At 43.8% G+C, this 23,849-nt stretch overlaps 1 protein-coding gene across 1 annotated transcript in view; it reads left to right on the forward strand.

Moving 5' to 3' along the window:
- UTP20 (UTP20 small subunit processome component) overlaps positions 1–23,849 on the forward strand; it is a 56,510-nt gene that overhangs the window by 27,935 nt on the left and 4,726 nt on the right. Inside the window, exons 28-55 of the mRNA XM_072327206.1 lie at positions 2,110–2,253; positions 3,583–3,662; positions 4,392–4,618; positions 5,059–5,203; positions 5,649–5,736; positions 6,112–6,255; positions 6,900–6,950; positions 7,042–7,194; positions 7,962–8,117; positions 9,135–9,275; positions 9,705–9,842; positions 11,101–11,240; positions 11,751–11,830; positions 12,645–12,949; positions 13,411–13,550; positions 14,005–14,161; positions 14,888–14,986; positions 15,598–15,765; positions 16,220–16,386; positions 17,065–17,206; positions 17,489–17,605; positions 17,972–18,142; positions 18,918–19,046; positions 19,661–19,771; positions 20,268–20,347; positions 21,050–21,119; positions 22,035–22,217; positions 23,157–23,288. Coding sequence (XP_072183307.1) covers positions 2,110–2,253; positions 3,583–3,662; positions 4,392–4,618; positions 5,059–5,203; positions 5,649–5,736; positions 6,112–6,255; positions 6,900–6,950; positions 7,042–7,194; positions 7,962–8,117; positions 9,135–9,275; positions 9,705–9,842; positions 11,101–11,240; positions 11,751–11,830; positions 12,645–12,949; positions 13,411–13,550; positions 14,005–14,161; positions 14,888–14,986; positions 15,598–15,765; positions 16,220–16,386; positions 17,065–17,206; positions 17,489–17,605; positions 17,972–18,142; positions 18,918–19,046; positions 19,661–19,771; positions 20,268–20,347; positions 21,050–21,119; positions 22,035–22,217; positions 23,157–23,288 — 3,858 coding nt within the window. The remainder of the gene's footprint in view (positions 1–2,109; positions 2,254–3,582; positions 3,663–4,391; positions 4,619–5,058; positions 5,204–5,648; positions 5,737–6,111; positions 6,256–6,899; positions 6,951–7,041; positions 7,195–7,961; positions 8,118–9,134; positions 9,276–9,704; positions 9,843–11,100; positions 11,241–11,750; positions 11,831–12,644; positions 12,950–13,410; positions 13,551–14,004; positions 14,162–14,887; positions 14,987–15,597; positions 15,766–16,219; positions 16,387–17,064; positions 17,207–17,488; positions 17,606–17,971; positions 18,143–18,917; positions 19,047–19,660; positions 19,772–20,267; positions 20,348–21,049; positions 21,120–22,034; positions 22,218–23,156; positions 23,289–23,849) is intronic.

A 23,849-nucleotide genomic window follows, 5' to 3' on the forward strand; every position in this document is an offset into this window, starting at 1 on the left:
ATTTGAGTGTAAAACTTACTTTCAAGGTGCTTTGTTGCATTGCTGGGTCCCAAGGGAGCTCAGCATTGTGGGTGATATCAGTGATTATGTGTAACGATAGTCTCCTATCATGGGACACAGGGAGAACATGGGTATGAGCCATGCTTTCAGCACGCTAGTAGCACATACAGCATACTGCATCACAAGCAGTCGTGCCAATCCAGTGTCACAGTCTGAGTCTCAGCCAGGTACCTGCGGAGCACTGAGAATGTTTTTTCCCTTGGTGTGCAAAGGCTGTACTTGCAGAACAAATCAAGCAAGGAAAATATTCGGTTAAAGATTGGCTGCAACTAGAAGTGGGCTGTGTTAGCTTATTGCCACCTTGTGACCAAGAGAGCAGTGCAGACTCCTGAGCTCATTCCCACATCAGTAACACCTTAACTGTGCAAGGAGGGCACAGTGGTATGGCTGACTATCCGCGGGGAAGGGATATGGCTGTTCTGCTTTTATTTGGCTGCTAGCACTTCTTTGTAACACTGCACAGTATCTTGTGGAGGCCCTGTTATCACATGGGCACTGTTACCAGTTGCTTGGAATTAATGACTTTGAGCCAGGCTTTGCTGCCTTTCTAAAACCAGTGCCTTTGTCAGGTTTCAAACCAAGGGGGACAGAAAATGCTCAGGTCTAGTCCTGTGCAGAGCCTGATCACAGGTGAGGAACAGGCAAACTGCACAGTCATCATCATCACTGCAGTATTGAAAGGAATTACGAGATGGTAGACTGAGCAAATAATGTGTTGAAAGGAATTTTGCAATGATAGACTGAGTGAGGGATGTTAGGTAACAAAGGTTCTGTCACCATGTGCATGTTTTTGCCAGGATCCGTCTGTGAACATTTGAGGTTAGAACTTGTCTTGAAAAATATTCATCAATGACGCAAGCCCTTGCAGTCAGTTTGTTGGGGTAGCAACATCTCATAGTCTGACTTTAGCAGTGGATTGCTTACGTGTTTTAAACTGAGAAAGGAGTTTCAAGAGCTGCTTCATCCATTGCTGGGATAGTCAGATTTTTGCCTGGGCTACTACCATAAACCTGTCACCATTTTGTCACTTGAGGAGTGACAGTTTATCATTCTCCTGATCTTAATTTAGCACTTCATTAGTTCATAAGATGTTAAAAGCTCAAGGAGGAGTGTGAGAAATCTGTTTGTTTTGGCTAATGATTAGCTGACATTCTTGGGGGTTGAGAGCAGTTTATTGCAGACTGATAATGCCTGGAGAGTTAAACATCTACACTGACAGTTTTAAGCTAAGTTATTCATTCCCTATTTCCTTCTGACTTTGTTTGGTGGTGAGTTTCTTTGTTCACTCAAAGTCTTCATCTCAGTGGACCACTCTTCTGGCAGTTAAACTAAGGGTAGCCATTAGCAATAGCAGCCTGGTTTGTGCGTGCTGGCTGAAGGCATCTTATTGCTGCTTGGAAGCTACTTGCACACTATTTTGTTACTACATTTCAGTGTAGCTTGGGAGATTCCAAGCAAGTGCATCTTTGATTCCTTTTCCTCTGTCTGAGCTTTTTGCATACGATTTTGGGGTCAAAGACAGTGTAGCAGTGAGTTACATTGTAGAGGTTGTTGTCTTCAGAAATCTACAGACAAGTATAAAAAACATCGTATCTTTCAGTGGGGCTTCAGCACCAAAGCTGCTTTGCAAAATAAGGACCTACCTGTGTTCATTCAGTGGGGTGGATTGTGATGCATAATGGAGGCCCTGAGGATACCAGGATGTAACTCCAGTCTTAGCCTGGCATGGCTCTGTTGTTTCTGAGGCAGGAGCCAGTCACTGCACAGTGTACCTGTTCTTGGAATTGTCTCGGGATTTTTCTACAAGCTGCATTGCATGATAGAGAAATAATTTGGGTTACTCAAATCATAAAAGGGACAAGAGTCAGAATGCAGCAGTGTGTGAATAACCTCATGAAAGTGTATGGAACGTCCTTCTATAACCAAATGCTGTAGCTCACCACATTCCGTTGTATCTGTGGCCAGTGAATCGCTATATTTAATTTCAGAGCAAATAGTGATTCTTCTTGCGGAGGTTTTACTGTTTTCTCCGTTGTTTTGTTTTTACAGGTTCAACCCCGGTTGATTAACCTGCTGAAGAACTTGAGACGCCTTGGACTCAAGCTTGTGGTTGAGTTTTTTTCTGATCATGAAACCTACAGCTTTAGTGTGGAAGAGATTGAAGCGGTTTTCCATGCAGTGGTATGGCCTCAGGTAATGTGTTTCTTCTTCTTCCCGACTGGCATTTCTGTAACCTGTACCATGCAGGGAACTCCAGTTCTTTGGCATTCTGATGTACATGTGGAAGGGAAGATTTGGCTCAAGTCTGATTAGTCCTGGAGTAATTAAGTCACAGGCTTAAGTACAAATGAGTTCTTCTGAATAAAATGGATGTGGTGTCTCCGTTCTTTAACCACAGAAGCAGTCTTCTTCTTTAGGGGAGCAAAATAATGCTTCTGGGTCAGTCCTGGGTGCACTTTCTTGGTTTTCTATCTGCAAGTTACTGGACCTGCAGAGGAAGATTACAGAAACAAACATAAGTGGGCTTTTCTGCTGCTGCTACCAGAAAGGAAGGACTGCAGCATTGTCCATCAGTGGGCTGTGCACTTTTCTGCTGTCCTGCCAGGAGTCCTATTTGAGCACAGTGACAAAGCAGAGGGTTGCAGCTTTCATCAGAGAAATTAAGACCCCCCTTTTAGTTGGGAAAACACACTATTGGGAGAGGGAGAGAGAGCACACAGTATTGAACATAAAACTTCACTGATCACATCAGGCAGTGCATATAGCTGTGCATTGCACTAGGCTGAGCAGCAGGCACTTGTTCATCCCAGTCTTTCAAAGCCGTGTAGAGCAAAGCAGTGAAAACTTACTTCGGTCCCAGAGCAGTAAAAGCATGTGGTTCAGGCACTGAGTCAGTAAAGCACTTAATACTCATGAGACCATTGTGTTTGGAAACACTCAGTAAATCTAAACAGGACGTAGAATTGTTGAAAGGTTGTAATCCCTGCTTTCCTGTTAGATGTCAGGAAGATAGTGCTAATTTTGAAGCTTGGATTGTGGCATGATTCAGAAGCTCCCTCTAGGGGGAATTTCTGCCAGTGAACCTGGTGAGGATTTGGTTGGTTTTGACAGAATGGTTTGACTTGTGAGCTTTAAGGCTGTAGAACTGATACGTATAAAAACTTGGTTTAATGCAGCAGCGCCTGGAGTTGCAGTTTGCCGCAGCTGGGAAGTTGGAGGTGTGGGAGGAACAAGTTGTGTCTGAGGGTCGTAGGCATGTCCAGGAGAGGTGGTGAGGTCTCTGTGGCAAGTGTGAGGATCAACGGGGAGTCACTTTTAGGGGAGGACAAAAAAAGTAGCTGGAGCAATGTGCAAAGACAGAGTAAGATAAACTAACAGTAAGGGAGGGAGATTGGAAAACAACAAAAGATTTGCTTTCTGAAACAGGCAACATAATTTGTAGATCGGTCTTTGTTAGAAATGGGGTTTTAATTGGCCTTATGTACTTGTATTGCATTGGTGTCTGATTTATATCTCCTTCAGGTTTGCAGGTTGGCTTCAGAGAGCCAGTATTCCCCAACTTTTCTGCTCAAACTCATTTACACCTGGAGTAAGAATCCTAGGTAAGTAAGCGCTCTTGCAATGAAACTCAAGTACTTCTCTCAAATACACAGCCTTTTTGTTAAAATGACTACAACACGCTTAACAGGTTATGAATAATTGTGTCAAAACTCATCTTCCCCACTAGGCTGTTACTCTTTTGATAGCAGCCCAGATGCAGTTGTGAAGCTTTATGTCGATTAAGATATTTTTAGCGAGCTGCTTTTCCCCTATGTGAACAACCAACCAGATATGTAGACTAAACCCACTTCACAGGTCGGGAGGAGAGTGAATACTTAGAATATACCCGTGTTTAAACTAATTACTTTTATCTAAGTCATCTGAGGAGATGGAGAGGATAGTCTGACAAGATGATTTTATTCTTGGTTTTTGATTCTCTATTTCTTTCTGTTTTGTGAAAGAAAACAGGCAAATTCAGCACAGAATTCTGAGACTGAAAATTGCAAATGAGTCTTTTTTGAGGCAGACACTGTGAGAAATTATTTGCTATCTAGAGTGGCTTTCACCTCTCCCGCTGACATGCTGCTTTTCATTTGCTAAAGCATCCAGCTTCTCTATTGAGACTTGTCATTTGTAAGAATGAAGAACTGGCACACAGATAGGAGCAAGCTCTGACAGGAGTCTTGGGCAAACATTTGCAGAGAAAGGACTAAGCTTAGATGATGCTATCTTGAATTATGAAGTTCTGTACTTAAATTTTCAACGTAACTTTTTAATAATCTTCTTCTTAGATATTTCCCCCTGCTGGCCAAGCAGTATCCAGATCATCCGGAATATGATATACTGTCAAATGTGTTTGCTGTCCTGTCAGCCAAGAATCTGTCTGAGGCAACATCCAATCTTGTGATGGACATCACCGATAGCCTTCTCAACAGCCCCGATTTTGAACCCACAGAGCAGGTTTCCAGTCTGAATGTGACTGACTGTGTTGTCCTAAACGCTGGAGAAGTGACAGAAGGTATCTGTGTGTAAGAGCCATGAGAGGCCTGTTGGGTGATTTGGAAAGAGGTGTTAGATCATGATGAGATTGTCTTTGTCTTGAGTGAGAATACAGGGAAGGAGACTAAAGGGAAAAGTCATTGTACAGGTTTCTCTTGGCAAGCTCAAAAAATGTTAAGCTGTGCTTATGTCATAACAAGTGAGATCCGTGTTTGAATGTGGATAAGGAGAAATTCCTTATGAAGAGCCTATACTTAATAGGGCTGTAAGGCAAGTGCTAGTACACGTTCCCAGCAGCACATTCATAATTCCCACTGTTTTTTTCTTTCACTTATGAAGCCTCCTTTGCTTGCATTTCCTCACTTGTTTGTGTGGGGCTGAATCTTCCTTCCATTGCATGGAGCTTGCCTTATTGCTTGCAGCGCAGAGTTGTGTTGCTGACTGTTGTATCCCTTACAGAGTCCCTCAGCCTAGGTTGTCGCTTGGTCCTACCTCACGTTCCTGCCATACTTCAGTACTTCAGCAAAACAATGTTAAATGTGGAGAAAATGAAAAAGAAGAAATACAGAGCTCAAGTCAGCAGAGAGCTGAGTATACTCTCCAAGTAAGTGATTCTTTAGTGCACAAAACAGTTGAACGTTTAGAAGGGAGGAGGAAGAAAGGGTCATTTCTTAGTAGACTGCAAATTAGAAACATTGTCCAAAACTATTTAAATTTAGAGCATTTGAAAATACCTGTATCTGTTGTTGACCTTGGAAGCTGCTGATGACCAACTGGATGTGTTCTGAAATTGACTCCAGCTATTTCTGTTTGCTGGTAATCAAACCAATACTTCCTGAGATAGGAAAAGGTACAGATGGGACTGCAGTCACGTAGAACCAAATACTTGGGCTGATATCATGGTATTGTTGGAGAAGTCTATTAGCCTGGGTGCAGGTGTATGGGCTGACAAAACTGTGATACGGCACTGGTGTTGACTGAGTCCTTCTTTACTCTATGCTGGTGACTGGATTGAAATAAACAGTAACTTACGTTGTCTTTTCGTGCAGGATCAGCAAATTTATACAAGAAAAAAGTCAGAATTCGGTGCTTGTGAGCCTCCTCCTCCCTTTCCTTTACCAGAGTAACATTGAGCAAGTAAGTAGAAATGAATTATCCCCCCTAATTAAAAATGCAGTTTCCTTTCTTTGAAGTAGATTTTCACAGATTGGAGAAAGATGACTCTGTAAAGCTCTATTGGTTTTCTAACCACTGAGTAATCAGAGGAAAGACCCAAAAAAGAAGTTAGCGTTGTGACAGCACTCTCCTTTAACTCTGTGCTTATGTCTAATTCAGAGGTTGCAAGTGCTTCTGAAGTGTGGTGGTTTCAATGAATGTCCTCCCAGTTTTTTGTTCAAATTCAGTATCTGTGATCTGAATAAAATACAGCAAAGTTCATTCTGTGTTTTGAAATATTTCCCAATTAATCTCATGAGGTTTCGGTAGTTACTGATGGCCATTTATCTCTTTCAGGATGCAGAGATTGACATTCTGGAGACAGTGCAGAACTTGCTGAGGCATTGCTCAAACCCTGCAAGCTTTCTCAAACCTCTGGCAAAGCTGTTTTCTGTCATCCACAACAAACTGTCTCGACAGAAGTTGTGCTTGGTATTTCAGGTACTGCATTTTTGCACATCTTTGTTTTTACAGATCAAGAACAAAATAATGCATTTATCTTAGTTGTACACGAGCTTAAGAAACTTTTTAATCTCTTGACAAGTTAAGTTGAAGTGAGCTAAGAGTATTGTGTGTGGTAGACATCAGTGTACTGCAAGAAGACTGGTAAAGCTTTTGTTTGCAGCCTGCTTGGTGTGAGCATCTCCAGGGTTCTGTCATGGAAGAGAAGCCAAATAAAGCATACTGCATCCATAGAGAATCCTTTGTCTTTATGAAATAAGAGTGGCTTTTAGTGTCTTGTAGATGATTTTATTCTTCTCTCAGATGAATGGCAGTGTTGCAGGCTGTATTGTACCTATTGAAATGACTTACATATCCATTTTTTGTTTGGTTGGTTTTTTCAGTAGGAAAACCCAGGATATCCTCTGTGTAAATATTTAGAAACTCAGGATGTTAAAAGATACTTAGTCTGACTTAGAATAGAAATACGCTGAGGGCAAAATGGCTCTTATTAAGCTTATAAAAGGACTGCTATTGTTACTTTTTTTTAATCTCAGGTGGCTAAAGTTGGAGGCAAGTCTGGAGTCCTCCAAATTTATCACAGCTACAGCAGTTAAACTATTTTCCTTTATGTTTGTTTTTAGACTTTATCTGATTTGGACAATGAATTAAAATACATCACAGATGTTGTCAAGGTATGTCCATTTTCTTTGCTCACTTTTCTCCCCAACATTGTGCTGTCATGTTTCTAGCCTTTTTCATGAATGACTTGTTGCTGTCTTTTAGTTGAACGCCTTTGATCAATGGCATCTTGATGATATCAACTTCGATGTACGTCTGTCAGCGTTCCAGTCAATCACTGCTCACATCAAAGAAATGCAAACAGTGGATATCAACTTCCTCATCCCTGTTCTGCACAACTGCTTCTATACCATCCAGGTGAGCTAAATGTTCCTTCTCTTGCTTTGTGGGTCATGTTTGCCACACAGAAATTAATTTCCTTGACTGTTGTTTTGTTTTCTGACACTGCAAAACATTCAGAGAGCAGATGGATTCTTCTCACAAACACCTATTTTTAAGTTTCCTCCACTTGCCTTTTCCTCTGTGTGTCCTGAAGATATAAGGAAAGGTTGCTTTTATCATAAGGATAGTGAGGCACTGGCACAGGTTGCCCAGAGAAGTGCTGGCTGCCCTGTCCCTGGAGTCATCTAAGGTCAGGCTGGGGGGGGCTCTGAGTACCCTTATCAGCTGTAGTGACCCTGTTAATTGCAGGGGAGTTGGACCAGATAACCCTTAAAGGTCCCTTCCAACTCAAAAAATTCTATGATTGTGTGTTTCTATGAAATGCACCACAGCAAGAAGAATAAACCAAGTGCCAATATACCTGTCTGCCAATGAGCCCTGGAGCTCTCTGGTCAGTTTTTTCTTTACAAAAGGCATATTGCAATCTTGATAGGCTGCTTTACTTTTTGTTGCAGTGTGTTCTGGCTGTGTAGGCTTGATGCTGAGTAGTCAAAAAGGATGGCTTTTTTCTGCTTGAAAAAGTGGGCATAAGTTAAGAAGTAGAACTTCTATCAGTTGGTAGAATTACCAGTTCATTATAGGCTTTGTTGTGCTATGTACAGTGTTACTATTTGCTCCAGTTTTTTGAGAAGAAAAAGTTGTTTTATCCAGACTCACGTGGTACAATTTCTTCATCCACTCAGCTAGGAGATATGGCTCTTAGTGACAACGCAAGCCTCTGCCTCACCAGTTTTATCCACCGCCTGGCAGAAATCAACCACACAGAAGATGACTACAAGGAGCTAATCCAGCACACTCTTCTGGAGTCTCTGAGAAGGGGGCTGAAGAGTAAGACTGAGGTAAGGCACTGCTGTCTGATGACCTATATCCAGGTGTTTTGGGACAGCAGGGCATCCGAGACTTTTTATAGATGAGTCCTTTAAGTTTCTTCTTGAGGATAAGAAAATGTATTGGGTTTATGTGGCAAGGCCCTGGTAATAGGAAGGCTACAGGGGCAGCCTCTTTGAGTGGAGCCCAGGTCAGAGCTAGAGCCAGCTCTAGCTCCAGAAGTACCTGCTGCTGGCTGTGGGGACCTGTGCTGGAGCAGTCTGCTCCTGAAGGATGGGTCCCTGTGGTGTGGACCCATGTTGGAGCAGTGCTTGAAGAGCTGCAGTCTGTGATAAGCTCATACAGGACCTGTTCAGGAAGGATGTCATATGGGAGGGATCCCAAATGGAGCAGGGGCAGAGAATGAAGGAGTGACAGAGACTAATGATTAAGCACTGACCACAGTCTCCATTTCTGTTACACTTCCCTGCTTGGGGAGGGAGGAGGTTGGAGAGGATGAGTGGGGGAAAGGAGATTTTCATTTGCTTTTAATTTCTCTATAATTCACTATGGGCTATACACTGAGCCTATTTTGCCCATGAAAGCAATTGGTAAGCAATCTCCTCATCCTCATCTCACCCTTTGAGCCCTTTCTTATATTTTCTCCCCCTCTTCCTTTGAGGTGGGTATAGGGCGAGTGAGTGAGTGAATGCTTTTGGTGAAGTTTAGCTGCCCCTCAGAGTGAAACCACCACTGAAGTTGTAGATAAGTGCTGTAATCAAACTTAACTTTCACTTGAAATCATGATAAAATACAACAAATTACAGAACCCCACTGTTGTGTGGGTTTTTTTTTTTGCTGCTTAGCTTTTCTCAGTTGTAGCTCATTCTTTGGAGCAGAAACTTTATGTGCAGTCTGCAGGTATATTTGGTGTTACCAAATAATGTGACCTGTTGGTATCAAACACATTAGTGGCCGCATAGTTGCTTTGAAGAGCATGTAGCTGCCTTTCCAGGGGATACTTAACCTTCATGTCTTATTCTTTGCAGAGCATCCAGCAGGACTACACGTCTTTGCTTTCCTGCCTCATTCAGACATTCCCAACAAATCCTGAATTCCGGGATTTGGTCCAGCTGACCAACCGCCATGATCCTGACATGGACTTCTTTGAGAACATGAAACATATGCAGGTAAAAGGCAACACACATTCCTTAATGCCCCTTTCCCCCCCTTACCAAAGCAAAAGTATTTCACCGTGGAGTAATGTTTTCCAAGTCACTTATGCCATGCCTTTAAGGAAGAATTGAACTAATATCATTAGGTGTCATGTAAAAAAAGAAAAAGAGACATGGAAGTAATGCATCTGATGCCCAAAGGTGGCATGTTCTTGTGCCTGGTAATTCACAGTGAAGTATCTCATTGAGATATAATGTTTATTGAGATGAAAGTCAGAGAAAACCCAGATAAAAATCCTACCCTTGGAGATGACTGTTCTATGTTTATGTTATTACCTCAGATTGAGTCACCTGCGCAACTGCTGCTGTGGATGTATGTGTGCTCCCTTCTGCTAGCTGTGACTCAAGGGCCACCTCATTCACTCTCCCTTGTGTTTGACACAGATCCACAGGAGGGCACGAGCTCTGAGAAGACTGGCTAAGCAGCTGACTGAGAAGAAACTCGTGCTGTCTTCCAAATCCCTGCAGAACTACATCATGCCTTATGCTACTACTGCCGTTTTTAGTGAAAAAATGCTGAAGGTAGACTTTTAAATTGTATGCATCGGTTTTTGTATTTTCACCTTTACTTGTATTGCTCTTCTTAAAAGACCAGCTGCTTTAAAAGGCTGATGGGTTTATGGAGTGAGTTTTTCCCTTTCAGAGGAGAGTACTGTGCTGCTTTTGGTGGCAGAAAGAGGGTTTGGAGGGTACAAATGCAATCTGGATCCAATTTTCTACCTGCCAAACCTGTCCTGTTTCTCCAAACTAAGACACTAAGCTGATATGGGTTGGTTTTTCAGTGCAGGTTTTGTTGTTGTTTGGGTTGTGTTTTGTTTTCTTTTTCTTTTTTACTTTTTTTTTACTTGGGTTTATATCAGTTTGCATTTTTTGTAATCCATTTGGTTTTTCCCCCTCTCCCTCCATACTACACTCTTCATGTTCACTTGTGAGATTAGGCAGCAGAAAGGGTGTGGGCTGTATGCAGTAACCGAGTTGGTAATAAATAACATTTTCACTGGGACTCTGAGGGGGACTGAAAGAACTGATTTCAGAGGTTCTCAGCCAGCAGCAGCTCTGTAAATAACTTTTGAAGGGCAGCATTCACTTAGTCACTTTCCATACCTTTTATTTAAAGCATGAGATGAAATAGCTTGTAACTTCAGTGTAGGCAGACTTTCTGCTTGTAACTTGGAAAACCAAGGTTTCACACGTCTATACAGTTCCCTGCACACTATCAGGAGAACAGCAGAGCTGCTTATGTCAGACCAAGCAGATGTCATTTGGGTAATTCACTTCCTTTCAGAAATGTTCTTCTGAATTGTGCCTGAATTAGTGCTCAGGCACATGAGCCAGCACTTACAATCATACTGTCTCTGCCCATTGGCAGGGTGAATGTTGTTGCCCTTTGACCAGCAAGAGGGAACATGCGTTGACAGAAAATACATCGACTGAAACCTTGAAGAAACAAACCCATTTTATTTTACGTTAGCAGTAGGTTAGCAGTGTGTGATGTTATTATGTACTGTGACTGCTTTCATTTCCTCACAGAAGTAGGCCCCATAGATTTAGTTACGTGAGAAAAGATAAGCTACAGAAATGTTTGGAGGAAGTGGGTCTGGAGATCTGTTTGGTGAGCTGTGTTGTATTTGTTTAACCTGGTAACTGAGAGGAGATCTAATAAGGCAGAGTAACAAACATCCTCGATAGACAGGAGTTACTTTGACTTCCATTACTTGAGTAAAGTATACTGTAGAATGCATGAATGCTAATAGTGTCTGAATTTCTGTTTTTTGGGTAGCATGAAAACATGGTAGCAGCCTCTGTTGAAGTTGTTGGAGCCATCTGCCGGCATCTCTCATGGTCAGCATACTTGTACCACTTAAGGCATTTCATCCATGTCCTGCAGACGGGGCAGATCAGTCCCAAACTGGGAGTCAGGTGGGTGCCATAAGTGATGCTGCTCTAGACTCAAAGACTAGGGCAAAAATCAGTGCCTTAAGGAGCATCATGTGGATTTTAAACTCTTCACTAGCATAAGAGGTTTCTCACTTATGCTAATAAAAGTGGGCATGGCTTTACAGTTCTGTGTAACTGAGCTATGAAGGATTAGTAGGTCATTGCTTTCACTCGCTGTATCTCACTGTGTACATGAGAGCATTAGATTTTTTGCTCCTGTTGGTCTTTCCCAGCTCGTGGGATGCCTCTGCAACTCCAGTACCACTGTCTGTGAGGTTTCACACTGAGCTAGCTGACAGAGTCCATCCAGATGAAAAACAACCCACTTTTGTTTCCTGATTTGTTATTTCAGGATAAACCTTGTTAAGCTGCACTGCCACTCAGTCTGAAGTATTTTTTAAAGCAGTTTTAAGATTTTCTGTTGTGTTGGTTCTATGCAGCCTCTCCTTTTTGTGCAGGGAGTTTATCTCTCTTTGTGTGTCTCTTTTTTAGTTTGTTAGAGACAGTGCTGGAAGCCTTTCACTTTGACTATGAAACCCTTGAAAAACAGCTTGTGACCACTGAGAGCCAAGGTAAGCCTTCTGCTTCTGATGATAGACAATCTGTAATTGCACAAAATGCAGCTCATTGACACATTTTTACCTTGGAGGTTGGCTACTCACGGCTTTTTAAAATGTTGGAAAAACAGTTTTAATTTACCTTCTTGGGAGCTGTACAGACTGTCTTCCTGTGTTCTGACACACTGAGGTTGGGGGAGTCACATCCACATTACCTCTCCATCGCAGGCTTCCATAAAACAGACCAGCTCAGACTGGGATTATGTTAATCTAGCAAGTTCTCCATGGTATACACCCAACTGCATTGCTGCTATGTTTTATCTTGTCATTGGTTCCTATCACTCTTATCCTCAGCCTGAGCAGAGTGCTTTGTGCCCTGGTTCACTTCCCCTGAGGTTTCATGAGGAGAAATTGTGTTTTGTCTTGTCCCACCATTGTGGTCATTTTTGTTGCGGCCTTTAGCATGTTCTGAGGAGGGAGAAATATATCTTGTGGATGTGCTTGTCAATACTAGTTGCCTTGTAAAATTACCAAGTGTAAATGAACCACATTTCCCTAAGGTTCGAGGGCAGTGATGTTTGCTGAGCTGTCTATGGAGTTCAGAATAACTTAGTCTTTGCTTTAAGCCAAGCCCTGAGAGGTGGTTGTCAGAAATCACCATGCCAGAGCTTCTCTGCCCAGTAGAGCAGCTCTGGAGTTTGATTGTTTACTGTTACTGGTAGTAGCTTGGGAGTTCTGTCCAGATCAAAGCCATCCCAGGAGCCTGTTTTAGGGGCTCCAACTATGTTGCCTCGAGTATTTAAACATGGTTTTAATAATTACTCAACAGAAGCTGCTGCCATGGATCTTGAGGCAGAGGTAGAAGGTGAAGAAGCCATGGAGCTGGAACAGAGTGAAGGGGAAGAAGAAGTGGTTGAGGAAGACAAGAGGAAGAATATCCCTGAAGAACCAGCAGAACCTGAGCTGGTTCTGCCTGAAAAGGCAGCTGAGACACCTGAAAACACTCAGCAAGTGGCAAAACCAGTTTCCTTCTTACCCCGAAATAAGGAAGAGTTGGAGTGTCTGATCAAACACATTCAGGATACAGTTATAGCCAACATTTTGCCTAAATTACACAGGTGCATTGTTGCGAAGGTGAGAAGCCGGCATTGGAAAAGCAGTTTGCTGACCTATGCTGCCACTGTGAGGGTTGGGTTGGTACTGGAAAGAGCCCTGTAGAAACACAGTATATCTTTAAAACAAATTGACACAACTGGAGAGAGACCACCTGAAACCACGGAAGAGACTTATCCCATTTGATGTGACATCAAGATTGCTGACAAACCCACTGGTCGGTTTAGGTGTCAAACAGTTCACTTAGTGCAGCCTCTTGAAAATTTCTCAGCCACTTATTAGCACCCAGCTTTCCTCATAGAAAGGGATTCATCTTACCCATCCTTTAGCTGCCTACGTTTGTCATTTAGTTAGCACTGGAAATCAGCTTGCAGCATTGGTCTCTTCTTGTGTTTTGCTGAGGAAAAGAAGGCCTTTTATTTAAACTGTTCATTATGCTTCTTTATATTTAACTTGCATTGTGTCTTGCTCTCTCTTAAAAGGTTAAAAGAGATGAAGAACACAAGCTTGTGAAATCCAGTGTTGTGAATGATGACGAGGTAGTCCGTGTGCCTTTAGCTTTTGCAATGGTCAGGGTGATGCAGTGTCTTCCCCAAGAAGTGATGGAAGCCAACCTGCCAAGGTAGGTCCTGGGGAAGCTCTTTGAATACCACTCATTTTGTTGGGAATCAGAGCAAGCATGTTTACTAGGCTGTGGTTATACACGTGGCTAAATCCTGGATGGATATCCTGACAGGCCATACATTCTTTTTATTTGGAAAAGCATTTTCCTAGATATGTTTCCCCTTGTGTTTGAGTTCTGCAGAGTTTAAAAGGGACTTGGTAAATCCTTAAATAAGAGCGGAGCTGTGAGGCAGAGTGCAGAGGTAGGAATGGCAGAGCTGAAGAAAGAGTAGCATACAGAAAGGACAAAATGTTTTTTGAAGGACAGTAGATCTGTATGTGACTGTAAAGCCTTTCTTTGAGGTTGACTTTGAGCTTATAAAAACATCCCTGAAAGCCACCTCCTTGGCTAGTAGTATGATTAGTTCTACGGTGTTTAGGGGCTGAACTGAGCTGCCTGTCTCTGCTTCCAGCATCCTCCTGAAGGTCTGCTCGTTTCTGAGGAACAGATTTCAGGAAATCCGAGATGTTGCTCGTAACACCCTCACTAAAATCATGGAAGTGTTGGGAGTGCAATACCTTCTGTATGTTTTAAAAGAGATGCAATCAACTCTCACCCATGGGTACCAGGTAATGCTGGGGTGGGGTTTTGTGTGTGTGTGTGTGTGTGTGCGTGTATGTGTGCGTGTGCGTGTGCAGTCTTTGTTATTTCAAGTAGCATATAAGTGCATGTTGACTTGAGGATCTGTACCCAAAGAACTTGCAGTCTAAACAGGGAAGAAGAGAAGATCTCCATTTTCTCAGTGAAGAGTTTGAGGTGTGGAGTTGAAGAATGAATTTCCGGTTCCAGTAAAATTATTGGGAATCTTTGCAGTAAGTTCATTAGGGCCAAGCATCATCTGAGGTGAATTGCCTTGGAGACTATGTAGACAATATGTAGTGATATTAACTGAACTCTTGCTGCTTACTTACAGAGCCAAGACCCTAGCTCTTAACTCATCTTTCCTCTTCATACATTGTTTTTTTGGCAAGAGTAATTTCTGACATGAACGAGCACATTGGAAAAGTGAGAGATTCTATTGACTATAACAGTGAAAGCACTGATTAGGACAGTCTAAAAATAGTTCTAAAAGCACTGGGGAAAGAATTCCAACCCTTTGCCAGTGTGTGGAGGGGCAGAGGTCCTTTTCCTGTGGCCTGTTATGAGGATTCCTGTCCTCTCAGTATTCTTTCCTGTAGCAAGAGCTCTATTGTATTGCATGAGTTGTGATGTCTCCATACAGGAGTCCAGCTATCCAGTAACATAAGAAGCCCATGCAGAGGGTTGGAAACCTGATCTGTTCTCTTCTTCTCTAGGTCCATGTGCTGACTTTCACTGTGAACCTGCTACTGAAGGGTCTTACTACCAGGCTGAGTGCTGGTGATTTGGACCCCTGCTTAGACATCCTGATTGAGGTAAAAGTTATTAAAGACTGAAGGAAGTAGCATCATGAAATGCTTGGGGGAGAATCTAAGAGGAGAAGGTTGTGTGTAGATTGCCTCAGACTTGATGGCAAACAGGGCATGAGCATGCCTGTGGTAGAAGAGCAGAGCGAGCACTTCTGGGGCTGTCCCCTGAGCCCTGCATCTTGAGAGGGGGTTGATTCAAGATTAAGACACTTAAATGTGTTTCCCTGTGGCCTAAATGGCTGAGCAATAGAATGACAGACGTCTATTCAGTGGGGTTATTCCTCCTCACTTGCACTTTTCTGTTGTATTTTAAGAAGTTCCTCTCTGCCCGTTGCTTCAGCCTGTTGAAGTGTTTCTGAATGGTCAGCTTGATTTGACCAGAAACCCACTATTTCTATCAAAATACCACAGAGGGTTGTGAAAGCAGCTTCCCCACCTGCTATGTTCAGCCTGGGATGTCTTACGTAAACAAGGGAAAGGTGGGCGTGATTTGTGGGGAACCTGAAGAATGGAGTTTTCTGCAGCTGGGGAAAAATAGCGTGGTTCTGCTCCTAATGGAAGAATCTTGCTTTGTTTTTCTGCTTTTCTCTTTGATTTCTTTGGGCTGCTTTCCAAAGATTTTCAACCAAGAGCTGTTCGGGGATGTAGCTGAAGAGAAGGAAGTAAAGGGAATTGTCTCCAAGGTCATGGAAGCACGCAAGAACAAGAGTTACGATTCCTATGAAATTCTTGGAAAATACATAGGAAAGGGCCAGGTGACTAAACTTATTCTGCCACTGAAAGAGGTAAGAAAAGGCAGCCAGAGCCTTGCTTTACTCTGTGCACTCTCAATTCTGTATGATCTGAAGAAACTCGAGAGCTTGTGGATGGCTATCTGCATGAACCCACTATGGCTCCCTATTTTCTTTTGGGAGGCAGCACATCAAAATGTATCGGATCTCTGTCTGTGAGCAGTAATTGCCTTTACAGAGATGCAGCTTTTTGAGTTGGGTACAAGTTTATGCAGAAATGGACCCCATTCACTCAAGAGGTCTGGAGTGTCTTGGTGGTGACAGGTGAACTGGTTGGAGTCTGAGGAGGGGCTGGAGAGTAAAGAGGGAGGGATGGTGGGGCAGAGTTGAGGTGATGGGAGAGCTGGGGGCTTAAGGCAGGTCATGTTGGAGGAATCGTTCTGTCTTTTCCTGTGATTTCTGATGTCAGATCATTGTGCTCCTGATTCTCATGGTTCTATCTTTGCAGATTCTGGAGAGCACTGTGAGCTTGAAGATAGTCCGGAAGGTGCATGAGGCTCTGCGTCATATCATGGCAGGGCTGATCTTCAACTCAGACATGAATGCGGAATCTCTCCTCCTCCTCAGCCATGGTCTTATCAGTGAAAATTTGCCTCTGCTCACTGAGAAGGCCAAGTGAGTTCCAAGATGTTATCCAGCTGCTCTGTTTATCACTTGGGAGGTTTGCTTGCAGCTCTCAAACCAAATAGATGAGGGTTTCCTTCCATTCATATGTCCTTGCTTTTTGGTATAAACAAATAATTTGGGCAGCCAGAGGAGGAGGGGAAAGCTTGGAAACGAAAGTTATCCTTTCCTGCACTAATGGGAATCTATTCTTTTAAGTGCTCTGGAGTAATGCTCTTTCACCATCTGATAAGATGATCTGTGTGTTTCAGTTAAGGTACAGGTGATGATGATAAGGGAGGGAGCTACAAACTAGCATATAAGAGGTGATTGGGGTCCTGGATCTGACAGTTGTTTGCAGTTTTTAAAAGCTATCAGAAATCCCAGCAACTTGTCAGGAAACCATGCAGTAGAAGGAGCTACCAAAGTTCTGTCTGTTCACTGAGTGGAAGAAGTGGGAATGTTACACAAATCAGTGTGCATTTATTATCATTGCAATAGTGACATTGTTCTTATGTCTGAGTGTCCCGTCTCTCCTATCGCTCTCAAGTTCAGTTTATTTCATTGCATTCACAGCCCTGCTTTTACTTGCTGTGTGGCTTTGAGCACACTCCAACTCTCTCTGCAGCAAACTTCTTGTGGAAGGGCTGCAGTATGAATTTTCACCTTTGCCATATGCCTTCTATTCAGAGCAAAAGTTGCCCCTCCTCCTGATCCTCGGCTGCAACCAGAGAGCTGCCTGCTGCTCCAACCCACACCAACGAGAGGAGGACAGAAAGCCCCTGTCAGCAGAAGGACCAATACATACATCTTGGTTGAATCAGGACTTCGGGTAAGGATCTCCTCTGAGGGGAAGAGAAAGCTACGAAACCAATATTTTTGTTTAAGAGTATCCAAAAGAAGGTATTCTGAATACATATTGTTAACAGTATAGCCATTTGCCTTAACTTTGTTTTGCATGTGGTAACTCCAGTGATGCCTCTTCGAGAGCTCAGCCTGTTACAGATATTTTAATAAGCATGAATTCTACAATAACCCAAACCATCATGGGACTTTACTTCAACTTGGGTTCCAGCCTAACTTTGAGATGAATGTATTTTGTTTTCCGTGCTAGCTGCTACACATGAGCCTGAAGAGATCCAAAGTAAATTCTTCTGATGAACATGTTTTGGAAATGCTAGACCCTTTTGTTCAGCTACTCATAGACTGCCTGAAATCCACGGATGTCAAGGTATGGTTCTGCGATGGAACCGGTCTCTTCAGCTAAAAAGGGTCCTGCCCACAAATGTCATCTTGCTGTAGATCTGCCAAAACACAGAGGGGCATTCTGTTTTCAAGCATAATTTCATAGGTGTGCAGTTATGTTGTCTGAGAACAAGCTATCCCAACAGTTAGGAGAGATTGTGGCAGATGGAACTGAATGTTCTGCTTCTAGAACTGCTAGTTCAAATATGGGCAAGTTCTCCAGAAGCATGTTCATACAAGGACTTCACAGGTCATCTGTGAGGAGGTTCCTGAGATCCCGCAGCTGCACAGAACGGCTGTTTTCTTTTGATCCACCTCTTGTGCCCATGCTGATTTCTGCTCTTTCTTACAGGTGATAACTGGTGCTCTGCAGTCCTTAGTATGGATTTTAAAGTTCCCTCTGCCTTCTATCAATACAAATCTGGAGTCTCTAATCAAGCAGCTTTTCCTTTTGCTGAAAGAATTTGCCAAGACAGGAGTAGCCAAAGGCCAGAATTTCCACTTGGTTGTGAACTGTTTCAAAGTAAGTCAGAGTGAGGTCTGCTCACCTCTCCTATAGAATTAGTTCTGTAGAACAAGACTTTTTCCACTGCACGTCCCTCCAGTAGCTGGTCCTGGAGAGTTAGTCTGGAGACCACAAGGCAGTGGGAAATGGGCTCTTGCCCTGAGTCTTCCTGCAGTGCAGAAAACTATCCTTTGAAGCTACACTCAGCTTGGAGCTGAGGGGTGGTGTTTTACAGCAGCAGATTTGCCTTCTTTCTTTCCTATGATTGTAAAGTGTTACCACCCCATCTTTAGAGAGGCATCAGTTTTGAGCTTGAGCAGCCTGCTCTTGCCATGATTCATTGGAATGAACTGTCACAGAAGTAAGGCAATTGTAAGGGGGCAATTAATTGCAGTAGTAACTGCTGTTATTGTGTGCACCATCTTCCTTTATGTGTTTTCTTGATGTACTGCTGAATTAATTGCAGCTTTGCAATCATAAGGGATAGTGAGAGCCCCAGTGCCAGAAGGATTTTGTCCTCTTCCAGTCTGTGTTCCTGCATTGTGGCCCACATCAGTGAGCATCCCCACTCATTTCAAGGACTGCATTTGTGTATATTTGCTTGTGTTCAGTTTTCACCTCAAAATTGCCATCTGAAAGCAATGAAAACAGCACTGGAAACAGTTTTAGCTGCACGTTTGAGAGCAGCAGTTTGTTCTGTCAAACCCAGATGCTATTAACAGTCAGGTTTTGGTGTGGGGTTTTATTTTATGGAGCTGTATGTGTATTGACAATGCGCAATTTGATTTTGCAGTCTGTAACAATACTTGTGAAGAATGCAAAGAGCCAAATAACAAGCAAACAGCTCCAAGTGCTGCTTGGCTTTGCTGAAGAGGATATTTACGATTCATCACGGCAAGCCACTGCGTTTGGCCTTCTAAAGGTATTTCTGTGGAGCAAAGTGTATGGATTTTGTGAAGCACTGGAATGGTAGTGATTACATTTTGGTGGATGTTTGTAAGATCTCGTATCGGAACAGTCTGCAGAGTACCACTGAGTTTCTCTGTTACAGAAAAGGAAAATCGGGGTGGGGGGGTGGAAAGGAAAAGCAGCAGAGCTTTTCTGTTTGACTTACAGCCTCTGTTCAGAATCGTTTGGGAGGCTGTTTGATAGAATCACAGAATCATTAAGGTTGGAAAAGACCTCTAAGAGCATCTATTCCAACCACCAGCCCCACCATGCCCACTGACCATGTCCTCAGTGCCGCATCCACACGGCTCTGGAACACCTCCAGGGACGGTGACTGCACCACCTCCCTGGGCAGCCTGTGCCACCGCAGCACCGCTTTTAGTAAAGAGAAGAAATTGTTCCTTATATCCATCCTGAGCCTCCCCTGGTGCAACTTAAAGCCAACTTTTTTCACTTTTTCTTGTGTGTTGTTTGAAGATATGTCAGTGTTATGCTATCACTTGATACCGATGTAAGCACTGGTTCTAAGACTACTTCTCACACTGCAAACAAATCAATGTGACTCCAGCTGTGCTTTCACATTTTCAGGCTATTTTATCCAGGAAGCTGATTGTCCCTGAGATCGATGATGTGATGCAGAAGGTTGCCCAGCTTGCCATCACAGGCCAGAGTGAGCCAGTGCGAGTCCAGTGCAGGCAGGTGGGTACCAAGAGAAGTCCGTGTTATTTTCAGCAGTAATGGGCTGGAGGGCTCTGTGAGGCCATCCCATCTCTCAGGTGTGCCTTAGCAAACCACGATTCCTTCCCACTGTTTCTTTCTAAGCTAAAAACAGCTAAAAGAAACCAAAAGATGGAATCGGTTGCTTCATTTCAAGCACTGGGATACAGATGCAGCAGGAGCTGTGCATGGCCAAACACAGCTCCACAGTTAGCAGATGAATTATGAAGAATGCTGAACTTCTGTTAACAGAAGCCTGGGCAAGGCACAGTCATACTCCGAGGATGTCAGATGCAGATCCAGTTCTAGGCATGGAATTTCACCCCTTATGGAATTAGGAACTAGTGCTTTCAGGAGGATGGAAGGGTTTATTCTCATTGTCATTCTGATCCATAACTGTTTATTCCTTATTTCCTTTTAACAAGCTTGTCCAGGTGTTTCTTGTAACTCCTCTCTGTTGTGTTGTGTTGTTTTCCAGATTTACTTGAAGTATATTTTGGACTACCCTCTTGGTGAGAAGCTGAAACCCAATTTGGATTTCATGCTCGCACAGCTGGAGTGAGTTTCTGTTCTCCACTTCTCTTTCCCTCAGTACACAACCTTGGTGCTTTAAGTGTGATTTCAGCATCATCCTTTTTGTATGCTGTTGATGAAGAGGAGTGGCTGCACTAGACTTCTGATTTTCGCACCTCTAAAGCACTTCCAGTGTTTTCTGAGGTGGATGTTGGAGAAATGAAGCAGTTTTATCTTCTCCCTTTCCCAGCTGTTTTTTGTTTTGTTCTTCACCTGTGTGAGCAGAGGTGCAGTTGTCTGCCTACTGCCATCACTGGTTGCACCACTTGTGAACCAGGTGAACTAGAAAATCCAGAAAGGGCACGGGAAAGTGCATTTGTGTGGCTGCTGTCCCTTGGCAATTGTCTCAGCAGGAACAGTGTGTGTGCCTGAAGGCTCCTTCTGGGCATGACCCCTCCCTCACTTGAGGTGACAGCAGTTTGCTGTGCCCTCAGCACCACAGCACAGTGCTGTTGTGGCACAGGTTGGCTGGAGCCCTGACTCGCCTCTCTGTGACTGTGCCCATTCTGTAGCAGGAGAAGCTGAATGGCCTGTTTGCTTCTCTTCTCCTAAGCATTAGATCAGGTCAGGGAGCTGCTGGAAAAAGATCCGTGTCAGCATGTGTTACTGGCACTGGCCGTTCTTGTAAATCCTTAGTAACTTCATGGAGTGCCAGCCCAGCCCTAAGTTTTAACCATTTCCTTGCAGCTATGAGTACGAAACTGGAAGAGAGTCTGCTCTGGAGATGATTGTGTACCTCCTTGACATGTTCCCACAGGTAACGACCACCTCTTGGTACTGTGCATCAGGCAGTTGATTCCTTCCAGCTGCTTGCAGTAACAGTGGTTTTAGAGCAGTTTATTTGGGAAGCACTTGGTATTTCGTATTAACTTCTACTGCAAGTGAATGTTCACTTATCTCCAAAAAGCCGGCTTTGCTTCAGAAGAGAAATAACATGCTGGAAAGTCCTCATTGCTTCTGGATCTAATGTGCTCAGTCTGCAAGTAAAGTAAAGCTCTGTTAGCAGGAGCTTGGATGAATGTGATGCAGATTTATGCATCAGAATGTGATGTGAAATACTGGTTTTGTTGGCCTGACTGGAGAGAAAGGGTTTCTTGGTAGGGTGAATCCAAATGACAGTTAAATATTAACTGCATCTATGCAGGGTAATGTGCACAAAATGCTAAGCTACCCCGATGCTTTGCAGCTGGAGCTTGACTTGAGAGTAATGGAGGCTGAGAGAAGTGCAGTCAAGCAAGAGTTTGGGAGGAAGGAAGAGAAACTGAGTGCAGTGAGCTGTGCCTCTCTACCCTTGGTTAGTTTTAGTACCTCAGCTCAGTTCCCAGCAACCATGTAGGGCAACAAAGCTCTGCTTTCTCTGCAAGAGAATAGCCCTTGGGCCTGACAGTGCTTAGAGACGTATGCCCATTTCTCAATGCAGGCTAGTTATGAAAAGGCCCTTAAAGGTCTGACACTCAAGTTCCTGTCCCAGGGACACGTTAGCAAGTCAAGGGATGGAGGGGGTTGCTGTGCATTCCCTGCCTGCATCGGCAGCTGGGCTGTCCTCTGTGTTAGTTCACCTGCCTTGACTTGAACCCTACTCAGGGCTGTGCTGCAAATATCCCTCTTTCCCCCTTTAAATGCCAGAAGCTCCTTAGGGATGTGTCACTGACTAATGGTTGTTTCTTTCCAGGAGCTTCTCCACAAATACTGCGGGCTGTTTTTCATCTCCTTGTGTATGATGATGATAAATGATGACTCGGCCAAGTGCAAAAAGATGGCGGCTTTGACGTGCAAGTCTCTGCTCAGTAAGATAAACAACAATAAACAAGATCTGCTGTTTTCACTGGTCACAGAGTGGTTTCACAGCAAGAAGGTATTCATTCCGTGCTCTTTTTGTTGACTGAGTCTAGACTTTGGGGACTGAGTAAGATTAAGGCAAGTGCGATTGCACGTGTCAGGTGTGGTGCATTGATGGCTTCAGTTAAGTCTGAGTTAGAGTTTTAGGAAAGGAGTATGAGCAGGAGAAAGCATAGAAGAAAAGCTCTTTAGAGTTGTGCTCATTAACATGCTTCTTGTTAGCAGGAAGAGAGGGAGAAATGATAAAGGTTTGTGTAGCTGAGCAAATGCAGAGAGCTGCTGCTGCTGTAGATCAAGATCAGCTGTCAAATCTCCTGACTGCATTGCCTGCATTCAAACAGTCCCACCTAGGACAGGTGTTTTGCCATAAGAGCCTTTGCTGAGGTTTAATATTTGAGTAAATTCCTTCTAGCTGTTCTGATCCCACTAATTGACCATCCTGCTGTCTTTTGCTAAGGCTTGCTTCATATTGTGGCCAGCAGCTGGAGGGTGGCAGACATCATCTTACCTATCTCCCATTTTGATCTGGATGCCTGGCTGTTCAGCTGTTCTCCAGTACGACTCCATTTCTTTCCCTTTGCACTGGTGGAGCAATTGTTCTTCAATACTTCCTTCTTGCCATCTCTGTTGCATTCAGTTCTGATTTATAGCTTCAAGCTGCTCATGGTATTGTGAGGAATCAATGAATGCAGAGTTGCCTCCAGCGCTCTGCAGCTGGGAACTGGGCTGGAAACAGTCCTTTGGCATTTAGTTGTAGGGTGCCTTCCCCAGGATAATGTGTCCTGCCAGGTGCTTGTGTCTCTAGCTGGCAGCATCTCCTATTCCAATAGTAGTCGGAAAATCTACCTCTCTTAAAATGCCATTGCTGCAGGTAAAAGTCGTTGCTACTCACTTGTGGGAGCTGGAGGATTCGATGATGTAGAGGTAATGGGGGTGGTGTTCTTTCTGTTGGCAGAGCTCACACCGGAGGCTGGCTGCCCAGGCATGTGGCTTGTTCGTGGAAGTGGAGGGAGTCATGTTTGAGCGGCGCCTTGAATCTGTCCTCACCTTAGTTGAGAAAGAAATCAACCCAGTTCAGTTTGAAGAGGTAAGTCATACTGTCATACTGCCACTTCCTTCTGGGGAAGGGAAATGGAAGAAAGGAAGAAGTGTAGGAGAGATTTAACCTTTGGTGCTGCTGTTTGGGACTGAGGAAATAGATAAAGTACACACACCTGTCCTGAAGGGGAAACCATACTTTGCTTGTAGGCCCAAATTTCATGTGATGTATCACAGCACAAGGAGCAAAGGAGCTTTGCAAAGCCCCTTGGCCTTCCTGCAGCCATGCTGTGTAACCAGCAGGTGCTTTACTCCTTGTCAGCCTCTGTCAGGATTTCTGTGTGTGGAAGGGGTTCTTGAGACAACCCTCGAGTCATGGGCTGTTGGATTTTTAGCCTGTTTGAACTGGTGCATGGAATCACAGAACCATTAAGGGAACAAAAGACCTCTAAGATCACCCAGTCCAACCACCAGCCCATCCCCACCATGCCCACTGCCCACGGCCCTCAGTGCCACATCTACCCTTATCTTGAGCTCCTCCAGGGACGGGGACTCCACCAACCTCCTGAGCAGACTGTTCCAGTGCAGCACCGCTCTGAGAATAAATTGT

Source organism: Excalfactoria chinensis, chromosome 1, assembly GCF_039878825.1.
Source record: "Excalfactoria chinensis isolate bCotChi1 chromosome 1, bCotChi1.hap2, whole genome shotgun sequence".
Classification (NCBI taxonomy): Eukaryota; Metazoa; Chordata; class Aves; order Galliformes; family Phasianidae; genus Excalfactoria; species Excalfactoria chinensis.